Source organism: Cavia porcellus, unplaced genomic scaffold (assembly GCF_034190915.1).
Source record: "Cavia porcellus strain 051 isolate PalLab524CR breed Dunkin Hartley unplaced genomic scaffold, mCavPor4.1 scaffold_9, whole genome shotgun sequence".
Classification (NCBI taxonomy): Eukaryota; Metazoa; Chordata; class Mammalia; order Rodentia; family Caviidae; genus Cavia; species Cavia porcellus.
The window spans coordinates 18,848,335-18,868,775 of record NW_026947492.1 but is presented as its reverse complement, the minus strand read 5'-3'; the positions used below and the strand labels follow the sequence as shown (position 1 = coordinate 18,868,775).

At 40.8% G+C, this 20,441-nt stretch overlaps 1 protein-coding gene across 6 annotated transcripts in view; it reads left to right on the top strand.

The window, feature by feature from the left end:
* Positions 1-227: 227 nt before the first annotated feature.
* Msantd2 (Myb/SANT DNA binding domain containing 2) overlaps positions 228-20,441 on the top strand; it is a 34,578-nt gene continuing 14,364 nt past the window's right edge. For 2 of the 6 annotated variants that reach the window (XR_010049711.1, XM_063255994.1), the window contains exon 1: positions 228-946. Coding sequence is in view for 3 of the 6 variants with exons in the window: in XM_063255994.1 (XP_063112064.1) it covers positions 437-946 (510 nt within the window). In the remaining 3 variants the exon portion in view is untranslated. The remainder of the gene's footprint in view (positions 947-20,441) is intronic. The other 4 variants (XR_010049709.1, XR_010049710.1, XM_063255990.1 and 1 more) reach the window with 3 other exon arrangements.

The window sequence follows — 20,441 nt, the reverse complement described above, 5'->3', positions numbered from 1 at the left end:
ACGCTGCACATCGGCCTCTCCACCTGGAGGCCAGTTTAGAGGGAAGCCGGGCAGAGCGGGGGACACGGAGCGAGCCGGCCGCCGCCTCCTCAGCCCGCGACCCCGTCGCGGGGCTCAGCCCTCCTCCCCGCCGCGGAGAGGAAGTGGGGCGGCTCCGACCCGCGCCTCGTCCAGTGCCCGCATGCCCCCACCCTTCTCCTCGGCTCGGGGCTGCGGCGCGCCCCGTCCCCGCCCCTCGCCCCGGGAGAGCAGCGGGCGGCGCGGGAGGGCTCACGGAGCAAGGCCGGGGTCAGCCGAAGGCCTCCGCCCCACAGCCACGTCCAGCGCAGCGAGGGCCCCCAGCCGCGCGCCCGCCGGCCAGCGAGCCTCGGAGACGGCGGGGGCCGGATGCGCGCTCGCGTCACTTCCGGGCGGTGCAGCGGCGGCCGCTTGGAAGATGGCTGCGCCCTGTGGCTCGGAGCTGCCCGCCAACTCGCCGCTAAAAATCCCGAAGATGGAGGTGCTCTCCCCGGCTTCTCCTGGAGGCCTGAGCGACGGAAACCCATCGCTGTCCGACCCTTCCACGCCTCGGGGTGCCTCCCCGCTCGGGCCGGGCAGTGCGGCGGGCTCGGGGGCAGCGGCGTCCGGGGGTCTCGGGCTGGGGCTGGGGGGCCGCAGCGCCGCCTCGTCCTCGGTCTCCTTCTCCCCTGGTGGCGGCGGTGGCGGGGCTGCGGCAGCCGCCGCCGCCGCCTGCCGGGGCATGTCGTGGACGCCGGCCGAGACGAACGCACTCATCGCAGTGTGGGGCAACGAGCGGCTGGTGGAGGCGCGGTACCAGCAGCTGGAGGGAGCCGGCACGGTGTTCGGCAGCAAGGCCCCCGGGCCGGCCATGTACGAGCGCGTGTCCCGCGCCCTGGCCGAGCTGGGCTACGAGCGGACCCCGTCCCAGTGCCGGGAGCGCATCAAGGTAACCGGCCGCCCGGCCTGGGGCAGCGAACCAAAGGCAGAGAGAAGGCGGGGAAGCGGGCCTCGGGGGCGGGGACCGGTCTGAGCGCAGGGCTCCCCTCCGGGGCCTGGTGGGCGACTCGCATCTCCTCCGCCTTTCTCTTCTCTCCCTGGGAAGAGGGCTTTTTTCCTTATGGCCGCCAGCCCGTAGGTTTCCTGAGTTTGAAGTTGGGCGTGCCTGCCGCCGCCCCTTTTTCTTGCCAATTGAGGCTGTTCTGCGCTCTGAAGTTGGTAGTTGCTCATTGTGCGCGGTGCGGCTGTCCCCGCGCTGCTGGCGCGTTTCGCCCCGCCGCCGGGGCCCTGCGCTTTGTTCCAAGCACAGGGACTCCCAGGCAGAAGCTTACCAGCTGGGGCGGGGTTGAGGAAGGGCCAGACCGGGGGCCGTGGAGCCCCCAGTAGAAATGTTCAGTAGGTAGTGGATCCTTTCAAAAAGCGCCTTGGAAGGGCTGGCCTTTGTGTCAGTCTCTTTGGTTCTAACTTGAGGTGCGAGGGGTGAGTGCGTTTTGAGATGTTTTGGAGAGAGAGAAAGGCTTGGTTGTAGCCAGGTTGCGTGTTGTCGTGGAGGTAGCAAGCACCTTGAAAGTTAGCCAGGCTGAGAGTTGTGGAATTTGAATCGTCGGTGTCTACAGAGTTACATTGGCTTGAGCTCTGCTGTTTCTGACAAGCCCCTTGAAAGCTAATTTACTCTGCTCTAGTCACTGTGCCAGATGTGATGATGAGTAAAACTCTTTGTATCTGGCTGTCCTTGTGCATCTGCATGTTTAATGCAGATGCTTGTTGTGGGCTACTGATTTTTATCTAGGCATTTATGTTTTTATTATGAGAGTTGTGTCTTTGTTAAGCTCGTGGCCTCCTCATAGCATCTGGAAAAAATTGGGGTAGGATTCTCCTAGTTTTTACTGAAAATACTTGTGTTTTGTAGTCATAGTGTCTGCATACTTTACTGGTAGGGCTGGCACTTTCAGGGAATACCAGGGGGGCTGGGTTAAAAATCAGTAGAACAGTTTTTAAGTCTGAGCAATCTCGTGAAAGGTCAGTCAAAATCCATTAAGAACAATGATAAGAGTAATCACAGTAAAGGAGAAAGATTGTGGCTGAGTTATGAGGTCTTAGCTCCAGTCGTGTTCATTTGCCCACTTCGTTAGAAATTTGCTCCAAAAGGCGATTTCAGACGGACTAATTGCTGTGGAAGGGAGATAGCACCCATTACAAAATAAAGTTAGCCTTTTGATATTATATGCTTTTGGGCTTCATATGCATCCCGTTTCTTATTTTTATTTTTTGTATCGGGAATCACACTCAGGACCTCGTACTTGCCAGGCAGGTGCTATGATCCCGGTTTTAAACAAGAATCTTATTAAAGTAATAGCTAATAGTTAAAAGCTATTTGTGATTTTCGTTCAGTGTTCTATTCAAGGTCATTAAGAATAAATTTTTCGGCCGGGGATTTAGCTCAGTGGCGTAAGCGCCTGCCTGGCAAGCACTCGGTGGTGAGTTCGATCTCCAGTACCAAAAAAAAAAAATTTTTTTTCTTAGAGCTTTTGCATTGCTCTGGATAGTACCTAGCCATGAACATTTTTTGAGTTTAGAACTTCTTTTAAGTGTGCTGTAGGCATGTGTAACTATTTTATGTTAATTTGCTTAATTTTTATCTGTAGAAATTTCACAAGTAGTCCTTGAGTGTGTATTTGAAATCTTGGCACTCAGAAGCTGAAGGAGTTCTAGGCCAGCCTGGACCACACAGACAGGCTGTCTCAAAAAACAAAGAAAAAAAGCAAGAAAAACAATTATCAAAGGGAAAAACTGTGCTATCAAAACCCATTGAACTTAATTTCTCCATAAAATCGTTTCTCAAACAACCAGGAAGTAGCTAGCTAAGATTGTTTCATACTCCAGTACTAGAAGGAAACCAAACCAAAGAAAGGTGATGGGGTTTCTGGAGGAAACAGTTCTGAAAAAGTTTAGTTTGCCTGTCTCAGACAGCTGAGTTCAAGGGTGTTGGAATAAGAGGAAGTCGATGATTGTGGGATCTCCCATCTATACAGTGGTTAAGAATGACAATAAATAAGTTTTTGAAGTGTTCTACTCTTAAATGATTTTAGTTAGGGAACCCATACTGCTTTGTTAATGTTCTTTTCTGCCAGATTTATTAAGTTCTTAAGGTTTTGATCTGTCTTAATTCATTAACATACCTACTAAATTTGTCAAATGAAATCCAGAAAGATAGTTTTACAACGCATAAAAATCCACAACACTGCCCTTGGCACTTTGGAACACAAGCTTTGGAAAACAGTTGCAAATACAGCATTAAAAATTAAACTGAGCTGGGTGTGGTGGCCATTGCTTGTAATTCCAGTACTTGGGAGGCTCAGGCAAGAGGACAGATGTGAGTTCAGGGTCAGCCCTAGGCTACATGGTGAGTTCAAGAGTTCAAGGCCAATCTGAACTATATTTCTAGACCCTGTCTCAAAAAATAAAAACTAAAGCTATGTCCCTTTAAGAGACAGTGTAAATATGATTTTAAAATAGAGGCAAGCTGGACGTGGTGACCCACTCCTATAATCTCAGCATTTGGGAGGCTGAGGCAGGTGAATCATCCTTAGTTAAATGCCATCCTGGGCTGCACAGTGAGTTTAAGCCCAGCCTTAACTGCATATTGAGATCTGTCTCAAAAAATGGGTGGGGGGATGGGGACGGAAGACAGACACAAACACGATAGGAGCAAATGTGTCACTGAAAATCATACCCTTATGCAATTATGAGGTGAACAATCAGGTAACACAGAGTATGTGTACGAAGATAAAAATAAAACCTTAAATTCTGCAGAATCTGAAACCCCTAAAAACAAATCCTTAGGTTCCAGTTTCAAAAGTACTGATTTTAGAACAAGTGATTTAGGACTCTCTCACTTTATGGTACTAATAATAATGGCAAAAAGAAATCCAATAATGCCTTTGCTGAAGTTTCACAAAATAGAAACAAAGTAGTTCAGTAAGATGCAGAAAATGACCTTCAACAGTTTAGTGTAGCTCACTAACTTGTGAGTTTGGGACTAGAGATGTAGATCAGTGTAACAGGCACCAAGGCCCTGAGTTCAATTCCTAGCTCTCAAAACAAAACAAAAGAACAGAGCTGAGCTTGTTGGCCCACACGTGTAATTGCAGCACTCTGGGAGGCTGAGGCAGAAGGATGGCAGGTTCACATCCATCCTGCTCAGTTTATCAGTTTAGCAAGACCTTGTCTCAAATTAAAAAAATAAAATGGCATGGTAGCACATGCCTCTAGTACCAGCACTTGGGAGACTGAGGACAAGATGATCCCTGCTTGAGTTTGAGGCCAGCCTGAACTACATAGTGAGACCCTTTCTCCAAAAAATAAAACTTAAATTTAAAAAGTGAGGATGGGGGGAGGTTTGGGAGAGGTAGCACAAGCCCTGGTTCAATCCCTGGTCTCAGGGAGTGGCTGGGAGATCAGTGTGAGTCTCACAGGGAGGAAAATAACATCGGACTCATTTACGTTTTTGGTCTAATGTGTTTGAAATTCCTGTGAAAAAATTTAACTATGAAAAATCAGTAGGTAATTTGTTCTAAGTTTGAAAGTTAGAGATAAGTAGTGACCAGTTGAGCTGTGCAGGTGATTTGACCCTGTTGATACAGCAGCCTTCATTGCACAATAAGGTGTCTTCTGCCAGCTGTTTTCACAGCCACCCTTCTGAACAACCAGCCTTAAAGCACATCTTTTACCTTCTCTGGATGGTACCCTTCATTACATAATGAAGTATGAAATTGTAGTTATAAAAACTGAATTAGGGCCAGGTGCTGTGGTGCATGCCTATAATCTCAGCACTTCGAGGACTGAGGCAGGAGAATTGCCGCAAGTTCAAGACCAGGCTGGGCTTGCAAAGTGAGTTCAAGCCAGTTTGAACTTCGTAGCAAAATCCTGCATCAAAAAGACAAGAAAAAAAAGAAAAGAAAGAAAGAAAAACTTAAAACTTAATAACTTGGATTTTGATACTAAAGCTACTTCTAATACTGTTCCCATGACTAAGTATTCAAAATTTTGAAAGTCAGATACAAACCTTCATTTAGTGCTTCAGAATTTGATTTTGGTGTCTGTCATGTTATTGATGTTTTATCTTTTAGATAAAATGGATGTGTTTGACACTGCCTTGTTACAGATTGTTGTTTAGTCTGAAGTTTTGTTGGATTTCTGTTTGCCAGAAGACAGTTTGTTAACAATTCCAGCCAAGTTTTGGAGTCAGATAAACAAATCTGGAAGGTTATTGTCCAGTCTTTGCCTGGTTTTTCTCCTAGAGACCTTCTGCTGGGTGATAGAAAGCATGAAAGAACTGCTGATGTGCAGTTCCTACAGGAATTTGCAGTCCAGCTGAAGCTTGTAAACACACATCAAACAGGAAAAAAGGTATAAAAGTACGAGGGATGTATGCAGGGCCTTACTTGATTAAATGTCACATAGCTAAAGACTGTGATGACTTAAAAGTCGGGCGTGAGCTCATCATTGTCCGTACTACAGTAGTTGAAAGATCTATCTGGACTGGGAAGTCATAGAGCATTCACGTCTGAGCCAACTCTACATTCACACTTTAATCGTTTAACCTGATAGACTGCAAAACTCATTCTTTTATCGCATATTTTGAGTATTCTGCGAAGCTTCACCTCTTAAAAGTTAGTTTTAAGTTTTTGAAAGTGACATGTATTAGTGCTGCTTCAAGGTGAAATGCACGGTGATTGTGTATGACCTAAAAAATTTGCCTTTACCAGACAAGGTGCATGCCCCTTAATCCAAACAGCCGGGGAGCCTGAAGCAGTAGGATCATGCTTTTGAGTGCAGCCTGGACAGTTTAGTGACTTAGCAAGACCTTGCCTCAAAAAAGAAAAGAAAGAGAGGAAAAAAGTAAGGATATAGCTCAGTACAAAAGCCCTAAGTTAAATCCCCACTAACACAATAAACAAAAACCTTGCCTTTGTGGGCAGTTGCTCATCATATACATTTAAAAATGTCTTTAGCCTAACAAAATGGTTATTTTCTAGGGGTACTGTTTAGGTTTATTCAACACCTGTCATTATTTTTGGAACACATAAGCACACAAATCACAATATAGTGTACTTGTTTTTCATTTTAGCTTTCAAGCCTTGCTTCTGTTTGTAATAGTGGAGAGGCAGTTTGGAGCCAAAAGATACTGTTGTTCCTGTGCCAGCATTTGAATAGACTCTGCCCATCATTGAGGACTAACTACCTTTTGGTGTTTGCAGACTAGACTTCTGCATTATCATTGAATCATTTCCGGGAAAAGTGGTAAGCCAGTCAACTAGCTCATAAGAAAGATTTATTCAGACTTTTTTCACAGCTTCTATTGTTTCCATCACAGTATTATTTGGAAGCTTGGGAGTTCCAGTTTGTTTGTTGGCTTAAAAATCTGATAGAGGATTGGTATGTGTTTTAGAAGCATGGACCATTTTTGACTGCTGACTGTACACTTATATTTTGGTTTTCAGTTTTGGAAGTAAGAGATCCTAACAAGGATGTGCTGAAACTGAATGAATAGGATTCTAAATTTACTTCCTGATGTTTCAGGAGGTCTAATAAAGAGTCAAGTTATATTTTTTGGATACTTCATTGAGACAATATATAAAGGGAAGAGTAATGTAGAAAGCATGGTGTATACACAGTGCTGTTCAATAAAACTATGATAAAAAAGTTTTTTAGCTTGGTTCAGTATAACTAGCAGGCACGTTATTGTGCCCTTGAACTATGACTAGCTTGCCTGAAAACTGAATTCTCAATCTTATTTAATTTCAGTTAATTTGATTTAAAATTTTAAGTGGCCACATGTAGCTGGTGGTCACCATATTGATCACTTTGTAGGAGAAAGTTACATGTTGTGTCCTTTTTTTGCAAAAGGATTTTCTTGACCACATGCTCGGACCTGTAGGGGGCGCTCCGGATTTTTTTCTTGGTCTTACAGTAACCCTGTGTAGGAGTAATCTTGATAGAAGTCAAGAAAAATGATTTTAGTACAGGATAAAAGTTTTATAGCTTCAGCTGGCAGCGGCTGGCAGTGTATATGTTCTTGTTTCTGTAGGACACTGCTCTCCAGTAGAACTTTCTGCAGCCATGGAAGTGTCTGAATCTGCTCTAGTATAGCAATCACAAACTACAGGTGACTGTTGGGTGCTTGCAGTGTGACTAATATGACTGAAATAATTTTAATTTTATTTAGTTTTAGTTAAATAGCCACTTGTGACTAGTGACTGTTATGTTGGCCAGAACAACTTTGGTATAATGTGTTCAAACTTTTTTGCTATATACTCACAAAAGAGTTTTGAAATCCATGTATCTTCCCAAGTTTTTAGGTCAACATTAAAATTTCTCATAATGTATTTAAGAGCTTACAGAATGGTCAATAGGGTATAAAAAGATTAAACCTAGTTTGAGATAAATAAGATGAAGATGACATAAAATATATGCATACTCTGTTTTAATTCTGAAAAAAAATCATGTGTCATGAAAATGTTGGTGATTAAGAAATGTTCCAGTTACATTTAAAAGACACAATGCCACAAGCCTAAATTGCCTTGGTCAATCTAAATTCTAGTGAAGCTTCACCTAAAAAGAGCAAACATACACAGAGTTGGCCAAAAAACGTACATAGGAGGAAAAGAAAAAACATTTTAACATGAAGTTTATTTCTGCATTATGATATTAACAGCAGTTACCTTTGGCCTCTACGATTCCCAGAGGTGCTCAGAGTGGTGCCCTGAGCTTCCAGACGCGTATTAGTGCAGCAAAGTCCTGAAGTGTGCGTTCTTCTGTGGGAGGCTGTGTGTATGTGACTGAACGGGACTGGAGTCGCTAGGGTTTTATGGTGCTCTGATCACCAGTACAAGGGACAAATGGCTGTCCCTGCTAAGACACTTTAGGACTCTGAAGAACTCCAAGTTTCTTTGGATCTTTTGAAGAGTTTCCTTGGCTGACGCAGTGAGACTGGGCCCTTGGCTTCTACTGCTCTTAGAACGCCCAGGACCAGGAAGGTTGAAAGGGACAGGGAGGAGCTTAGCTCTTGGTTGAAGTCCTGGGTCAGGTCGGGCGTAATGTAGATATCTTGCCTTTTTCCTCTTATTTGATTTAACTGGTAGATGCATCACATGCTTTCTTTAAAATAATAAGATCTGAAATAAAGACTCGTTTTTCATTATCCAACAGATGTTTTTGTCTCCTGTGATAGGCTCTAGAAATACAACTGTGAACCTTTACATTTACTTTTAAGGTGTCTACCTTGCCATGAAGAAGTCGAACTGAAAGGATTAGTTACACATTGCAGACTGTGTGCCTTGTTGCGGTGAGGCTTGTGGTGCTTCAAGAGCACGAATCGTCCTAGAGTGTCAGGAGGTGAATCCTGGAGCGGAAGTAGGTAGCCCTTACTGGCAGAAGGCGGTAGGATAGGTGAGCACCTGAGCAGGGTAGGCAGAGGCAGCAGAACCCGAGGTAGTGCAGCCTGCAAAACCAGCAAGATGTGTTTACCCGTGAGCCCCGACTGGAAGCCTCCAATTGGTGAAATTGTTTCAGAAATTCTTAGTGATCAGTTGTTTAAAAAGTCATACCTTACTGAGCACATGACTGAAATCCCTGCACTCAGGAGGCTGAGGCAGAAGGATCACCCCAACTTAAAGGTTAGCTTGGGCTATGCAGCCTGAATTGCATAGTGAGACCCTGTCTCAAAAGAAAAAAAAAAATCCTGCCTTTTCAGCGACCAACAATTTACTATAATGCATGGCAAATGGTGAGTTAGAAGCTACAAATGATAGTGTGGAGATTTCATAAAGATTCATGTGAAAAAGTGAAGCTGGTAGTTTTGGGATGACAATATACGGATGCATCAATTCTAGGTAATGTTTTGCTAACTTTTTTTGTACTGTTGAGCTGCAGTTGTGCAAATATCCAATACAGTTTTCATTCCTTAATTTATATACTGGAAAGAAGAAACAAAGCAGTGCACCTTTTTAAGACTACAACTCACAAAGGTGCATGTTCACCTGAGACCTAGTATTTTAATAATATATATGTAAACTGAAATCTCCAGGCATGGTGACACACACCTATAATTCCAGCACTCTAGGAGTCTAAGACAGGAGGACTTAAAGTTCAAGACCAGTCTGGGCAACTTAGTAATTTAGCAAGACCGTGTTCCAAAATAAAGGACTAGAGATCTAGCTCAGTGTAAAGGATTGCTGCTAGTTCAATCCCCAGTACTGGAAAAAGAGAGAGCTCATTTTATGTCACATTTATTGTGTGCCATATACTTTTCTAAGTGCTTTATAAATATTATTTAACCTCATTATGGCACTATAGCTGATAACATGCAATATAGTATTCTATTTGAACGCAGGCGGCCCAGCTCCCCAACCCCTTTAATAACAAGAGCCTGTGCCAGTGCTTGCACCTGTCAGCCACCTCCCTGTCCCTCCTCTTCCTCCTCCCCCGCCTTTCCAGCAACACCTCCCCCTCCAGCACAGGCCTGTGATGCCACTGACTCACCCCTTCTCCAGCCACAGTCTCAGTGTTTCCAGAAATGCCCTCACCTAAAACCAGTGCAAAGAAAACCTGGGCCACTGGGGACAGCTGCTCCCACTGGTAGTGAGCCAAAGGGTCGCTCCTTGGGGACTGGCAGCTCAGGGTTACATAGGCCCCCACCCAGGGTACACCCAGGAGACTGCAGGATGGAGTTGCTGGAGGCACTGGGGAAGGGATGACAGTTAAAATACATACCTGGGAGATCCCCAGACACCTCCTGTGTCACTGGCTGTCCTGCCCCCAGCCTTGCCCCTGGGGAGAGAGACCTGCTGAACTCCTGTGGGGTGGGCGGGGCGGGGCGGGCCTGGCAGTGTGCACTTCTCACTCACCCAGCACGCTGAGTTCCATAGTTTTGCTGTCATGGCCCCTGTCTTGCACATTCACAGAGCAGCTGTAGGAGCCAGAGTCTTTTTCCTGGAGGCCCTGCAGCCTCAGGGACACATTCCGAGAGGGCATGGAGTAGACCAGGGATACTCCAGGGTTGCCTGACACAGACCTGTTGATGTAGGCCAACACCTGGTGGGGTCAGGACACCTTCTTGTCACTCCAGGATACCCTGTGTTCATAGCTCAGCCTGTCTCCCTCTCCAGAGCTGGTTTTCTTCATGTGACCCTCAGACCTTCTTCAGCCCTCTCCCCAGCTACCCACTGCTGTGCTGAGGACTTGTCACCAGCATGGTTCTTGTTCCCCTATGCACTGCCACTTCATTTCCCACTGGGAGTTCGTGGAGGGGGTCTCAACTCACATTACCTAGAATTGATTTTGCAACCCTCTAATTGACCATAAACTACAGTTGATAAGAGGACTAGAAGATACTAAAGTGTGATCAAGATATTTTTATAATCATTGTGGTCTTTTAGACATAGGATACCAAAACTCCAGAAACAGCATTTGTTTGTAATAGCTTATGTCCAAGGTACTCCTGAACTGCCTTATTCTTTTGGTCCCGAATAGCCAGAGCCTAGGGTTTGACAGTAAAAGGCAAAGGAGGCTGGCTGTAAGAAGCAATGAGACTGGAGACATAAACAGAAGGTCAGGTGGAAGTGAGGAGTTTTGGAATTTGCTGTAGTCATCAAGGGAATTTTTTTTTTTTTGAGACAGGGTCTCGCTATGCAGTTCAGGCTGGCCTTGAGCTCATTTTGTAGCCCAAGCTGGTCTCAACTCGCAAAGCAATGATCCTCCTGCCTCAGCCTCCCGAGTGCTGAGATTACAGGCATGAGCCACCACGCCCGGCTTCATCAAGGGATTTTTAAGCCAATAGTAATAAGATTAGGCTTAAATTTTAGAGCAGTCACTGGCTGTAATGTGCAGAGTGGAAAGAGTCAAACTAGAAACACCAAGAGTGGAGGTGTGTTGCGTTGGGCTAGAAGAAGTGTGCAGGCAGTGGCTATGTAGCTGGAGGGAAGAGGACTTTCCATACATACAAACATCAGCTCCCTGAAGAATCTGGACATTCTCATCTACAGGATTTGTTAGGTTCTATGATGTAATTTGCTATCTCCTTTACCAACTCTCACAGGGTTCCTTGCAATAATGAATGCCAAGCTGCACAGTGTCTTCCTAGCTTACGTTTTTTAGGATTCGTTTCTTAGAACCCAGTGAAGTATATGTAGATCACTGTATGAACAATCCTGTCTGGGTTGGCTTTGTTATGTTTTCTGCAGACTCTTAGGCTCTGGTCTGCTCAGCAGCCCTCAGAAGTGATTATTGTAGCATTATTTTTCTGTCTTAACATTATCAGAGCAATAAAAGTTCAAATGTTAAAGATTATATTTTTACCCTGTACTGTCATTCTGTTTTTTTTATCTTTCTTATTATTATGCTAACGTAGAATAGCAGTTTTTCCTCCCATGGAAAGTTATATCTGTAATGTTTACAAGTGAAATAAAATGGGCTGGAAACTTTCTGAATTTCATAAACACAGGAGTATTGTAAAGTGCTTATACTTCAAACATTTGATTGTTGGGACTGGAGTAAATTAGACACCTTTTCATTTTGTTTCTGTTAGGCTCATGCACTGTGCTGTAGTCTGCTTCCTCATTACCAGTGCAGAAATTTCATCTAGTGTTTATGATGAATTCATAATTGTTTGCCTCAGATGCCTGTGTTACAATTTGTCTGGGGTTTATAATCTGTTGACTCCTATCCTTCTAAATACATAATTGAAAGATGTCTTCATTTGGGGAAAGACATATTTAAATTAAATCTGTATAACAGTCCTTGAGGTAGTCCTTGAAAGCCAGTGGAAATACTTTTTTTCTTGGCATTAATCAAATCGTTATTCTTTTTTTAGTAGAATATATTGTTACTCCTTAGAAAAATACAAACTATGTTCAGGCAGGAATAGGAGCCAGCAAGTTGTCTTGTATGTGTGTTCTTGACTGTACTCATAAATATTTTGAGTTACCAAATATTACTTCATTGCATATAAATTGAGGCAATAGAGAAGTTGTTTACTTAGACGTTTTGCAATTGCATCTCAGACATCTCAGCCTGTGTGAGATGACTTTGTTATAGTAGCCTGGATGTTTGAAAGTTACAATGTTGCACTTACTTATTTATAATGTTTATTATCTATCTTTCTCTTACTTTTAATATTAAAAACAAAGATAAAAAGAGAAAGAATCTCAAAACAACATAGTAGGAAATTAGTACTAGTTAATATATTGCATATTATCTTAGAAGTAGTTCAGATCACAAGATTCAGGCATAAAAAATGATCAAACAATGAATGCACAAACTGTTCTTTTTGATGAATTTACAGAGATTAGTACTGTAGTTATCTATCTTAGATATTTATATGCATGCACACATATATATGTATACTTCTATACAGTCTTTTCCCTTCTTTTCTCCTTTCCCCTGTCCCTGTTGTTCTTTCCTTTTGAGCACATTCTTTTTCTTTCATTTTTAGAATGTTTGTTGTACATTTTGGATCTTGTTTACTCTTTCAGTTTTTTATTTATACTAGGGAGACAATACTGTATTTCCACATGCAAATCTGATTTATTTTACTTATGAGGATGGTCTCAAATTGCAGCCATTTACTTAAAAAAGCCTCAAGTGTATCTTTCCTTATAGCTGAATAATATTCCGTTGTATAAAAATACCACATCTTTTTTATCCATTCCTCAGTTGATGGGCATTTAGGTTGTTTCCTAGATTTACCTATTATAAATTGTGCTGCTATAAACATGGGTCCATATATATCCCTGTGGCATGATGTTTTCAGTTCTTCTTGGAAAATATCCAGAAGGAGAATATCTGAGTTGAATGGGAACTCCAGGGAATTGAATTGAATGAAAAAACTCCAATCCTAGTTTTGAGGAATCTTCACACTGATTTCCACAGTGGTTTTACCAGCCTGTACTCCGACCAACTGTAAAGAGTATGTAGTCTTATGCAGACAATAACCCCTTAAAGCAACTATTTACTGTCTCTACGTAGTCCACTTAGAAGACTCCAAAAAACGCCACCATAAGACAACTAGAGTTAATAAGCAAATTCAGTAGTATAGGTGGATACCAAGTCAGCACTCAAAAATCAGTATTATTCTTATACAAACAACAAACTCATTGAGAGAGAAATTGTGGAAATAATACCTTTCACAGCAACATCCAAAAAAAATGAAATACTTAGGAATCAGTCTAACAAAGGATGTAGAAGATCTATATATTGAAAACTATAGTACTCTAAAAAGGGAAATTGAAGAGGATATCATAAAGTGGAAAGATACTCTTTGCTCTTGGATTGGAAGAACCAACCTTGTGAAAATGTCCATGCTCTGAAAACTGTTAACACAGATTTAATACAGTTCTGATCAAAATATCATTAGCATGCCTTACAGATCTAGAGAAAACATTCCTAAAATTCATTTGGAAACAGAAGAGGCCTAGAACAGCAAAGGCAATCCTAGGCAACAAAGATAAGGCAAGATGTATCATAATCCCAGACTTGAAATTATACTACAAAGCTACAGTGATAAATCAGCGTGGTACTAGAATAAAAAAGAAGCAGACCTGATGATCAGTGGAACACACCAGAGGATGTAGACACAAGAGCAAAGACATTCAGCCATCTTACCTTTCACAAAGTGGCCAAACATACACCCTGGAAGAAAGATAGCCTCTTTAGTAAATGGTCCTGGAAAAATTGGCTTTCCACGTGCCAAAGACTAATACTAGACCCATGTGTATCACCATGTACTAAGTTAAAGTTGAAATGGACCAGAGATCTAAATATTAAAACTGGAAGACAAGGTAGGTAGAAATCTTGAAGACATAGGGGTAGGCAAAGAGTTCATGAACAGAACACAAACTGCACGGGAAGTACCTCAAAGAATCAACAATTGGGATCTCATCGTACTAAATAGTGTTGCCTTTTTGCTGTCTTCAGATACTTCATTTATCTGGATAATTATGTTTACAGTTGATATTAATAAAACGAACAAAAGTTCATACCCACCCAAAACTACTTTTTTTAAAAAAAAAAACTTTGGAACTGACTTTTCTGTAATAGATAAATCTGCTGTGTGATTTAAAAAGAATATGATAGGTCAAAAAGTACCTCAACCTTATGTTTTGTACGTTAACTGCTTATACACTCTCAAGGTTTTTTTATCCACTCAATTGTTCATCCACTCATCAAAGATTTATTGAGAGCTAGGTTGGGGGTACAAACCTCTATAATCCCAGTACTCCTAGAGGTTGAGGCAGAAAGATCACAAGTTTGAGCCCACCTCAACAATTTAGCTACCTATCAAGGCCTTGTTGCAAAAATATAAAGTATAGAAAGTGTTGGGGTTGTAGCTTAGTGCAAAGGCCCTGGGTTACCGGGGCTTAACCCCGGTACTGAAAAGAAATGATATTTAAAACTTGTAATTCAGGATAGTTAACACAATGAAGACAAAAACTCTTCAAATATATCCTTTGATAAAGTCTTACTGGCCTTAGAAGTTCAAGTGCTGTTGCTTGCTTTATGTCTAAGAAATAGAAGTTTGCCAGGCATGGTGGCATGTAACCTGTAAACCTAGCACCCAGTATGTGGGAGACTGAGGTAGGATTTCTGCAAGTTTGAGGACACCGTGGCTACATAATGAGTTCAAAGTGAGCCTGAATCACAAAGACCCTGTCTCAGAAAAATTACTTTAGCTTTTTGAACAATTCATATAGCTTGGTATTATTCTTCTGTATTGTGTATATCCGGCTGTCACTGAGGTTCCAGTTACTAAGCAGCAGAGTGCTACCCTGTTACTCTTCATTCAGTCATTAGTTTATGAACACCTCCTCTTGACTCAGGTACTATGCAGGGTCCCAAAGGCAGTCTTGACCCAAATGAGTAATTTTTTTATCTGGTGTATAAATTAGGAAAATGAGGAAGTAAGCCTGATAGTTGGATTTTGAGACATTAGAGTTGTGCCAATTTTAGAACAGCATAAAATGCTTACTTTTTTCCTTATATTGTATGTACATAATATAGCCATACTACTAAATTAAGAGGAAAAATACAGGGGAAATTTTACTTTTGTTATAGCATATCCATAAAATGTTTTGATATTTTTCAAGAAGTCATAGTCATGGATCCAATTTTAATTTCAGTACACTTCCGTGCTCCAAAAGACTGAGAGCTCTACATGCTTTTTGTTCTGTCAAACTCCAAGAAAACTTCTGGTCATTTGTGCCTCTTACTTGTTTTCGTGCTGAGTTTTGCTTGCCTCCTGCTTCTTGTAAATAGGTGGCCTGGATGAATGAAGCCTAATTCTCTGGGCGGGTAGACAGTCCTTTTCTCTATGGGTTTAAATGTTAACGAGGCATCATGTTTGTGCTGATTGGCTTTTATTTGCAAAAGAGGAACTGAGTAAAGTTTAAAAAATATATAATGATATAGCTAGTTATTTCCAAAACTTGATTATGACCAGGCATGTTGATGCAGGCCTGTGAGCCTACCGCTCAGGAGGCTGATGTGGGAGGATTGTTAGGAACTTGAGACCAACTTGGGCTACAAAGTGAGCTCAGGCCAGCCTGAACTGTATAGCGAGACCCTGTCTCAAAAAGACGAAATATGGGCAAAATATGTTTATATAATGATATTTTATTTAAAACAATGTTATTTAATATTTGCAACCATACATCTAGGTATAAAGTCCTTTTATCTGTACAACTCATGTGTTGTCATGCAAAAACAGATTTTTAAAGGTTTACTAATAAAATGAAAAATCAAAAATTAAGTTACTTAAATACTTTGGATGATATGGATTAACTGCCACTTGCCTTTCCTAAATGTCTGTGATGTGCAATGACGCAGTAAGATTCTCCTGAGGATGTTATCCCTACGTGTTATTCCCACCGTGTGCCTTGGGTTACCACGCTGCTTCTGCTTTTCAGTGCTTACTAACCTTTGTTTCATAAGGCTCTCTGGTCTTCATATCATGGGACTGTATCATTTTTGGAGTAAGTTTACTAAGTGCAAGCAGTTAGGCCAACTGTTAAATGCTTTGATTTGCTTTCTCATTTAATGCTTACAACAAATTCATGATGGAGTATTGTTGTTAGCTCTCCTTCGGATGGAGAAATTAAAACACAGATATTAATTTGTCTAATATCACAGACCTTGGAGGTGGTAACTGGGCATCAAAGTCTCACTTCAAAACCTCAGAGGTAGCCTCCTTGTGAGTCACCAGTTCACATTTATTGAATTTTGACAGCTGAAATAAGGCTTTTGGCAGTGAGTGTCATACAATACCAAAATCATATAAATAGTAGCACTTAGATGAATGCTATTATGTGTATAATGTTTATATGTGTATATATATATATTTCTTTGTGTGTATATATTTAGCATCAAAAATAGAGTTTTAAAATTCTTGTAGAGAATTATTTTCTAAGCTTATAGACACAAGGAGAAACGTTGATTCAAAATTTAAGGGAGAGTCTAAAACACACAAAGTAAAGTCTTTATTGTAGAAAATTCACCAATTTGTTCAAGACTTTGTATAAGTGATGATATTTGTTGGACTACCAAGTCCTTGTGATGGGAGTTTGAATTCTAGCAAGAAAAACATTTACAAAGAAGAATTACCTTTTGACAGTAAGACCAGGTAAGTTCATGGCTTACCAAGGGAGGCTGAGGGATATGCCCATTACCTTAAGCCTACATCATTTGTCTAATGCAGTGGTAGTGAACTTTTTTGTATCATTAAAAGTGCTAAAAGGTTCTCCATCGCTAGCCTAGTGAGTAAATGGCCCGCGTACTTAACATCTTAGAGATACAGTATGGGGAGGAGACAGACAGACAGTTTTGTAATATATTCAAGTCATGCTCTGTATAAGGACATTTTGGTCAGTAGTGGAGCGTGTATATGAAGGGAGTCCTGTAAAATTTAACAAAATTTCCTATCACCTAATCATGGCATTCTGGTGTCTGGTGTCTTACAGCAAAACATTACTTACGTTTGTGGTCAAGCTGGTGTAAACCTACTCTGTGGCCAGTTGCAGAAAACACAGAATCTACACATATGGACTGTACCTAATACCGGATAATAGACAACCATGTCACTGGTTTATGTATTTGTAATACTTTTCTCATTACTTAGCATTTACACTTAATACTTAAATGTACTGTAAACAGTACGTGGTCTTATACAGACAGCAGCCTCCTATACCTACTAGTTACTGTCTCTTGATTGCATCAGGAGGCCTGTAAAATGATCTGTATTAGTCAGGTTTGTGTAAGCACAGTAAGGTTTTTGCACAATGACAGAATTGCCTAATAATGCTTTTCTCAGAACTGTCCCAGCAGTTCAGTGGTGCATAATTGCGTACAAAAAATGGTATCCTGGGGCTGGGGATTTAGCTCAGCGGCATAAGCGTCTGCCTTGCAAGCAGGCAGTCGTGAGTTTAATCCCCGGTACCGATACAAAGGAAAAAGACAAAAAAAAAAAAAATTTCTCTGTATTGAGAAAGCTCAAGATACAGTAAGCATTAAATCAGAGAATGCAGGATGTATAGAAGTAATCCAGGTAAATACGGCTACTTCTGCTGATTATTTAAACAAATTATGAAGTATCCAGCAACAATGGCAAAATCCTTGACTTTCTGTAATTTTCAGCATCTTCTGAGGAGAGGTATAGTAAGTTCTTGTTTTGAAAGCTAAGGTGAATTTACTGAGAAGTGACCTTGTTTAAGCTCTTACCTTTCTTTTAAAAATTTTCCTTTGCTCAAGGAAGCTGCCTTATCCCAGATGAGGTCCTCCCTCTAGTGGCAACCAAAATCCAATGGACTGGTCAGGGTGAAACACAAAGGTCCACCCTTCTTACGTCAGTTGAAGGCAGCTCTGAAGAGTCACCCCAATTCCATGCTTCATGCCTCACTTTGGAATTAGGCTCTTACAGTTGTGTCTGTCTTCAGGTTCTTTCTTTGTCCAGCTCTGCCTCGTCTCTCTCTGGATTTCCTTAGTGCTTGCACAGTAAACCTGCGTACAGTCCCCACCTCGGGTGTTGCTGGAATGTGTTAACATTGTGAGCAGGCGGAATGATAAAATTATCTGCTTAAATCTCAGCACACAGTAGGTGCTTAGGAAATGCTAGTCATGTGTGACTTTTGTTACATGGCACATTAAGCCACACAAGGGAAATGTTTGGTTTTCTTTATAGAAGGGATAGCATCTTCTACTACTACCAGTGAGTGGTCTCTTCTCTTAGCAAGCTTCATAAAACTGAGAAGCAAACATAAAAATTCTGTTAAATAAACTTCATAAATAGTGTTTATGAGAGTCTAAATAAATTCAGGTTGCCCAAGGACAGATGCTTAAAATAGACTTAAAACTTACATATTTTCAATTTTTTCATAAACATGTATCAGTATATGAGAATGTGTTCTTTTCATGTATTTATGGCCTGTGGTTATATTGTGTAAATCCAAAAGAACCTTAATGTGGTCTAATTTTGGTACCCAGATGTCTTGATGGAGGATTTCTAATAACCTTAGTTTTTAGATGAATTTATTTGAATGTCTGAGATATCTATAGATATAGATATGCTTTCTTTCTTGCTCTCACTGACGAAAAGTAAAAGTAGGTACATACACTAATAAATGTCTGAAAGTTAATAACCACTACTTTGAGAACCTCTTGTAATTGTAGAGACTAAGAGTAACTTGTATTAATCTCATGATGTCTCAATAAATTTGGTGTTAAAATATTTTTATTTTTCTGATATATTTTTATGTTTTGTTGGAACCCCCTACCTTTTGAGATATATATATATATATATATATATATATATATATACACACACATATATAATTTACTAATGAAAAATTCATATTTTAGGTTATCACAGCAGTTTTTGGTAAAAATTCAAAACTGAGATAGTCACGTGGCATATAAAAGAAATACAGTAGCTTGCAATTTCAGAGGCAAAACTCCTGGTCTGGTTAGTTTTCTTCTTAAATGTTGGTCTAGTAATAGAAAGCATTCTTTGTATGTAGGATTCAATACAGTGTTTTAAAGATATTTTTTAAAAATTGTATGTGTCTTTGCAGTTTTTAATATTTAGGTGTAGTTTTTGTAGAGTAATTAGTTCATAATACAAGCCGTATGGGGGACCTTTAAAGAGGAATAGTTCTCTCTTGCTAGACCAGGAATATTAGTGCTCTTAAATGTGTTTTTTAGGTTTCATATGCTAATAATAACATTTTTAGTTACCTAAATGGCATGTGGAGTTGTTGCCCCCAAGTGTGACATATACAGGAAAAGACTGAAAAAGATGCTCACGTGGCACCTTCCTTGGTGATGTAGGTGATATAAAAATAACCTCCAACCCAGTGGAGTTTTTATCTCTTTCAAGTGAGTGGGCAAATAGTGTTGCTTGCCTGTCTTTGATGACTAACTACCTGTGTTTTATATCTAGAATGTGTTCACCATAACTTTTTGACTTGTTTTGTAGAGAAGCATTTAGGATCCTATGGCTAGAAGATTCTTGAATCTCAAGCCCCTACATAGAAACATACTAGGTATGAGTTTTACCTTGTTGATAATCTGAAATAATTGTGTGGATGTCTACGTGAAGTATGGAAAGCGTAGAGTTTACATGAATTGTTGTTCCATAAGCAGTGAATAGTTGGGCTGGGGATTTAGCTCAGCGGCATAAGTGCCTGCCTTTCAAGCACATGGTCGTGGTGAGTTCGATCCCTGGTACCAATTTAAAAAAAAAAAAAAAAAAAGACTACATCAAAGCAGTGAATAGTGTCACTGACAATTAGTATTGTCCTCCTTGAAGGTTTTTTTTTTAAAGAAACCTAGAGAATTTAGGACTTGATAGACTTTGAGAACCAAATTTCCTGAATCATATGCTTTATGCAAGAATCTTCTTCTTGAAGACAGTCCAGAGCAGTTCCAAACACAGTGAGAGTGTCTCATAGCCAGGTTCAGAATGAAGTACAAATGTAGACAGAGGCTAAACTTTGAGAGGTCAGATCTCTGTTTTTGGTGGTCATTCCTCTGACCCTACTAAAATCCAAGAAATAATTGCATTTTTCCCTTTTCTATCTTTGATAAAAATACTTTATATTCTTGAATATCTATTTTATTTGTAAGGCATAAGAAATAACAAAGTTTAGAAATAATTGCAGAGCTCCCTTTGGCAGGTAACTGAGCCCCTTCCCCAAAGAAAGCCAAAACAAGAATACATAGATATTTTTAAAACAGCCTCTGTAGTGAGTCCTCCTTTGTTAATAAATTAGTTTTACTAGTTATATTCGTATCTATGTGTTATACCCTTTTTTGCTTTTTAAAAAGGATTCTAGTAACTCTATAAACTTTGAATTTATTGATTTTATAAATACAATATGCTCTTGTTAAACAATGAG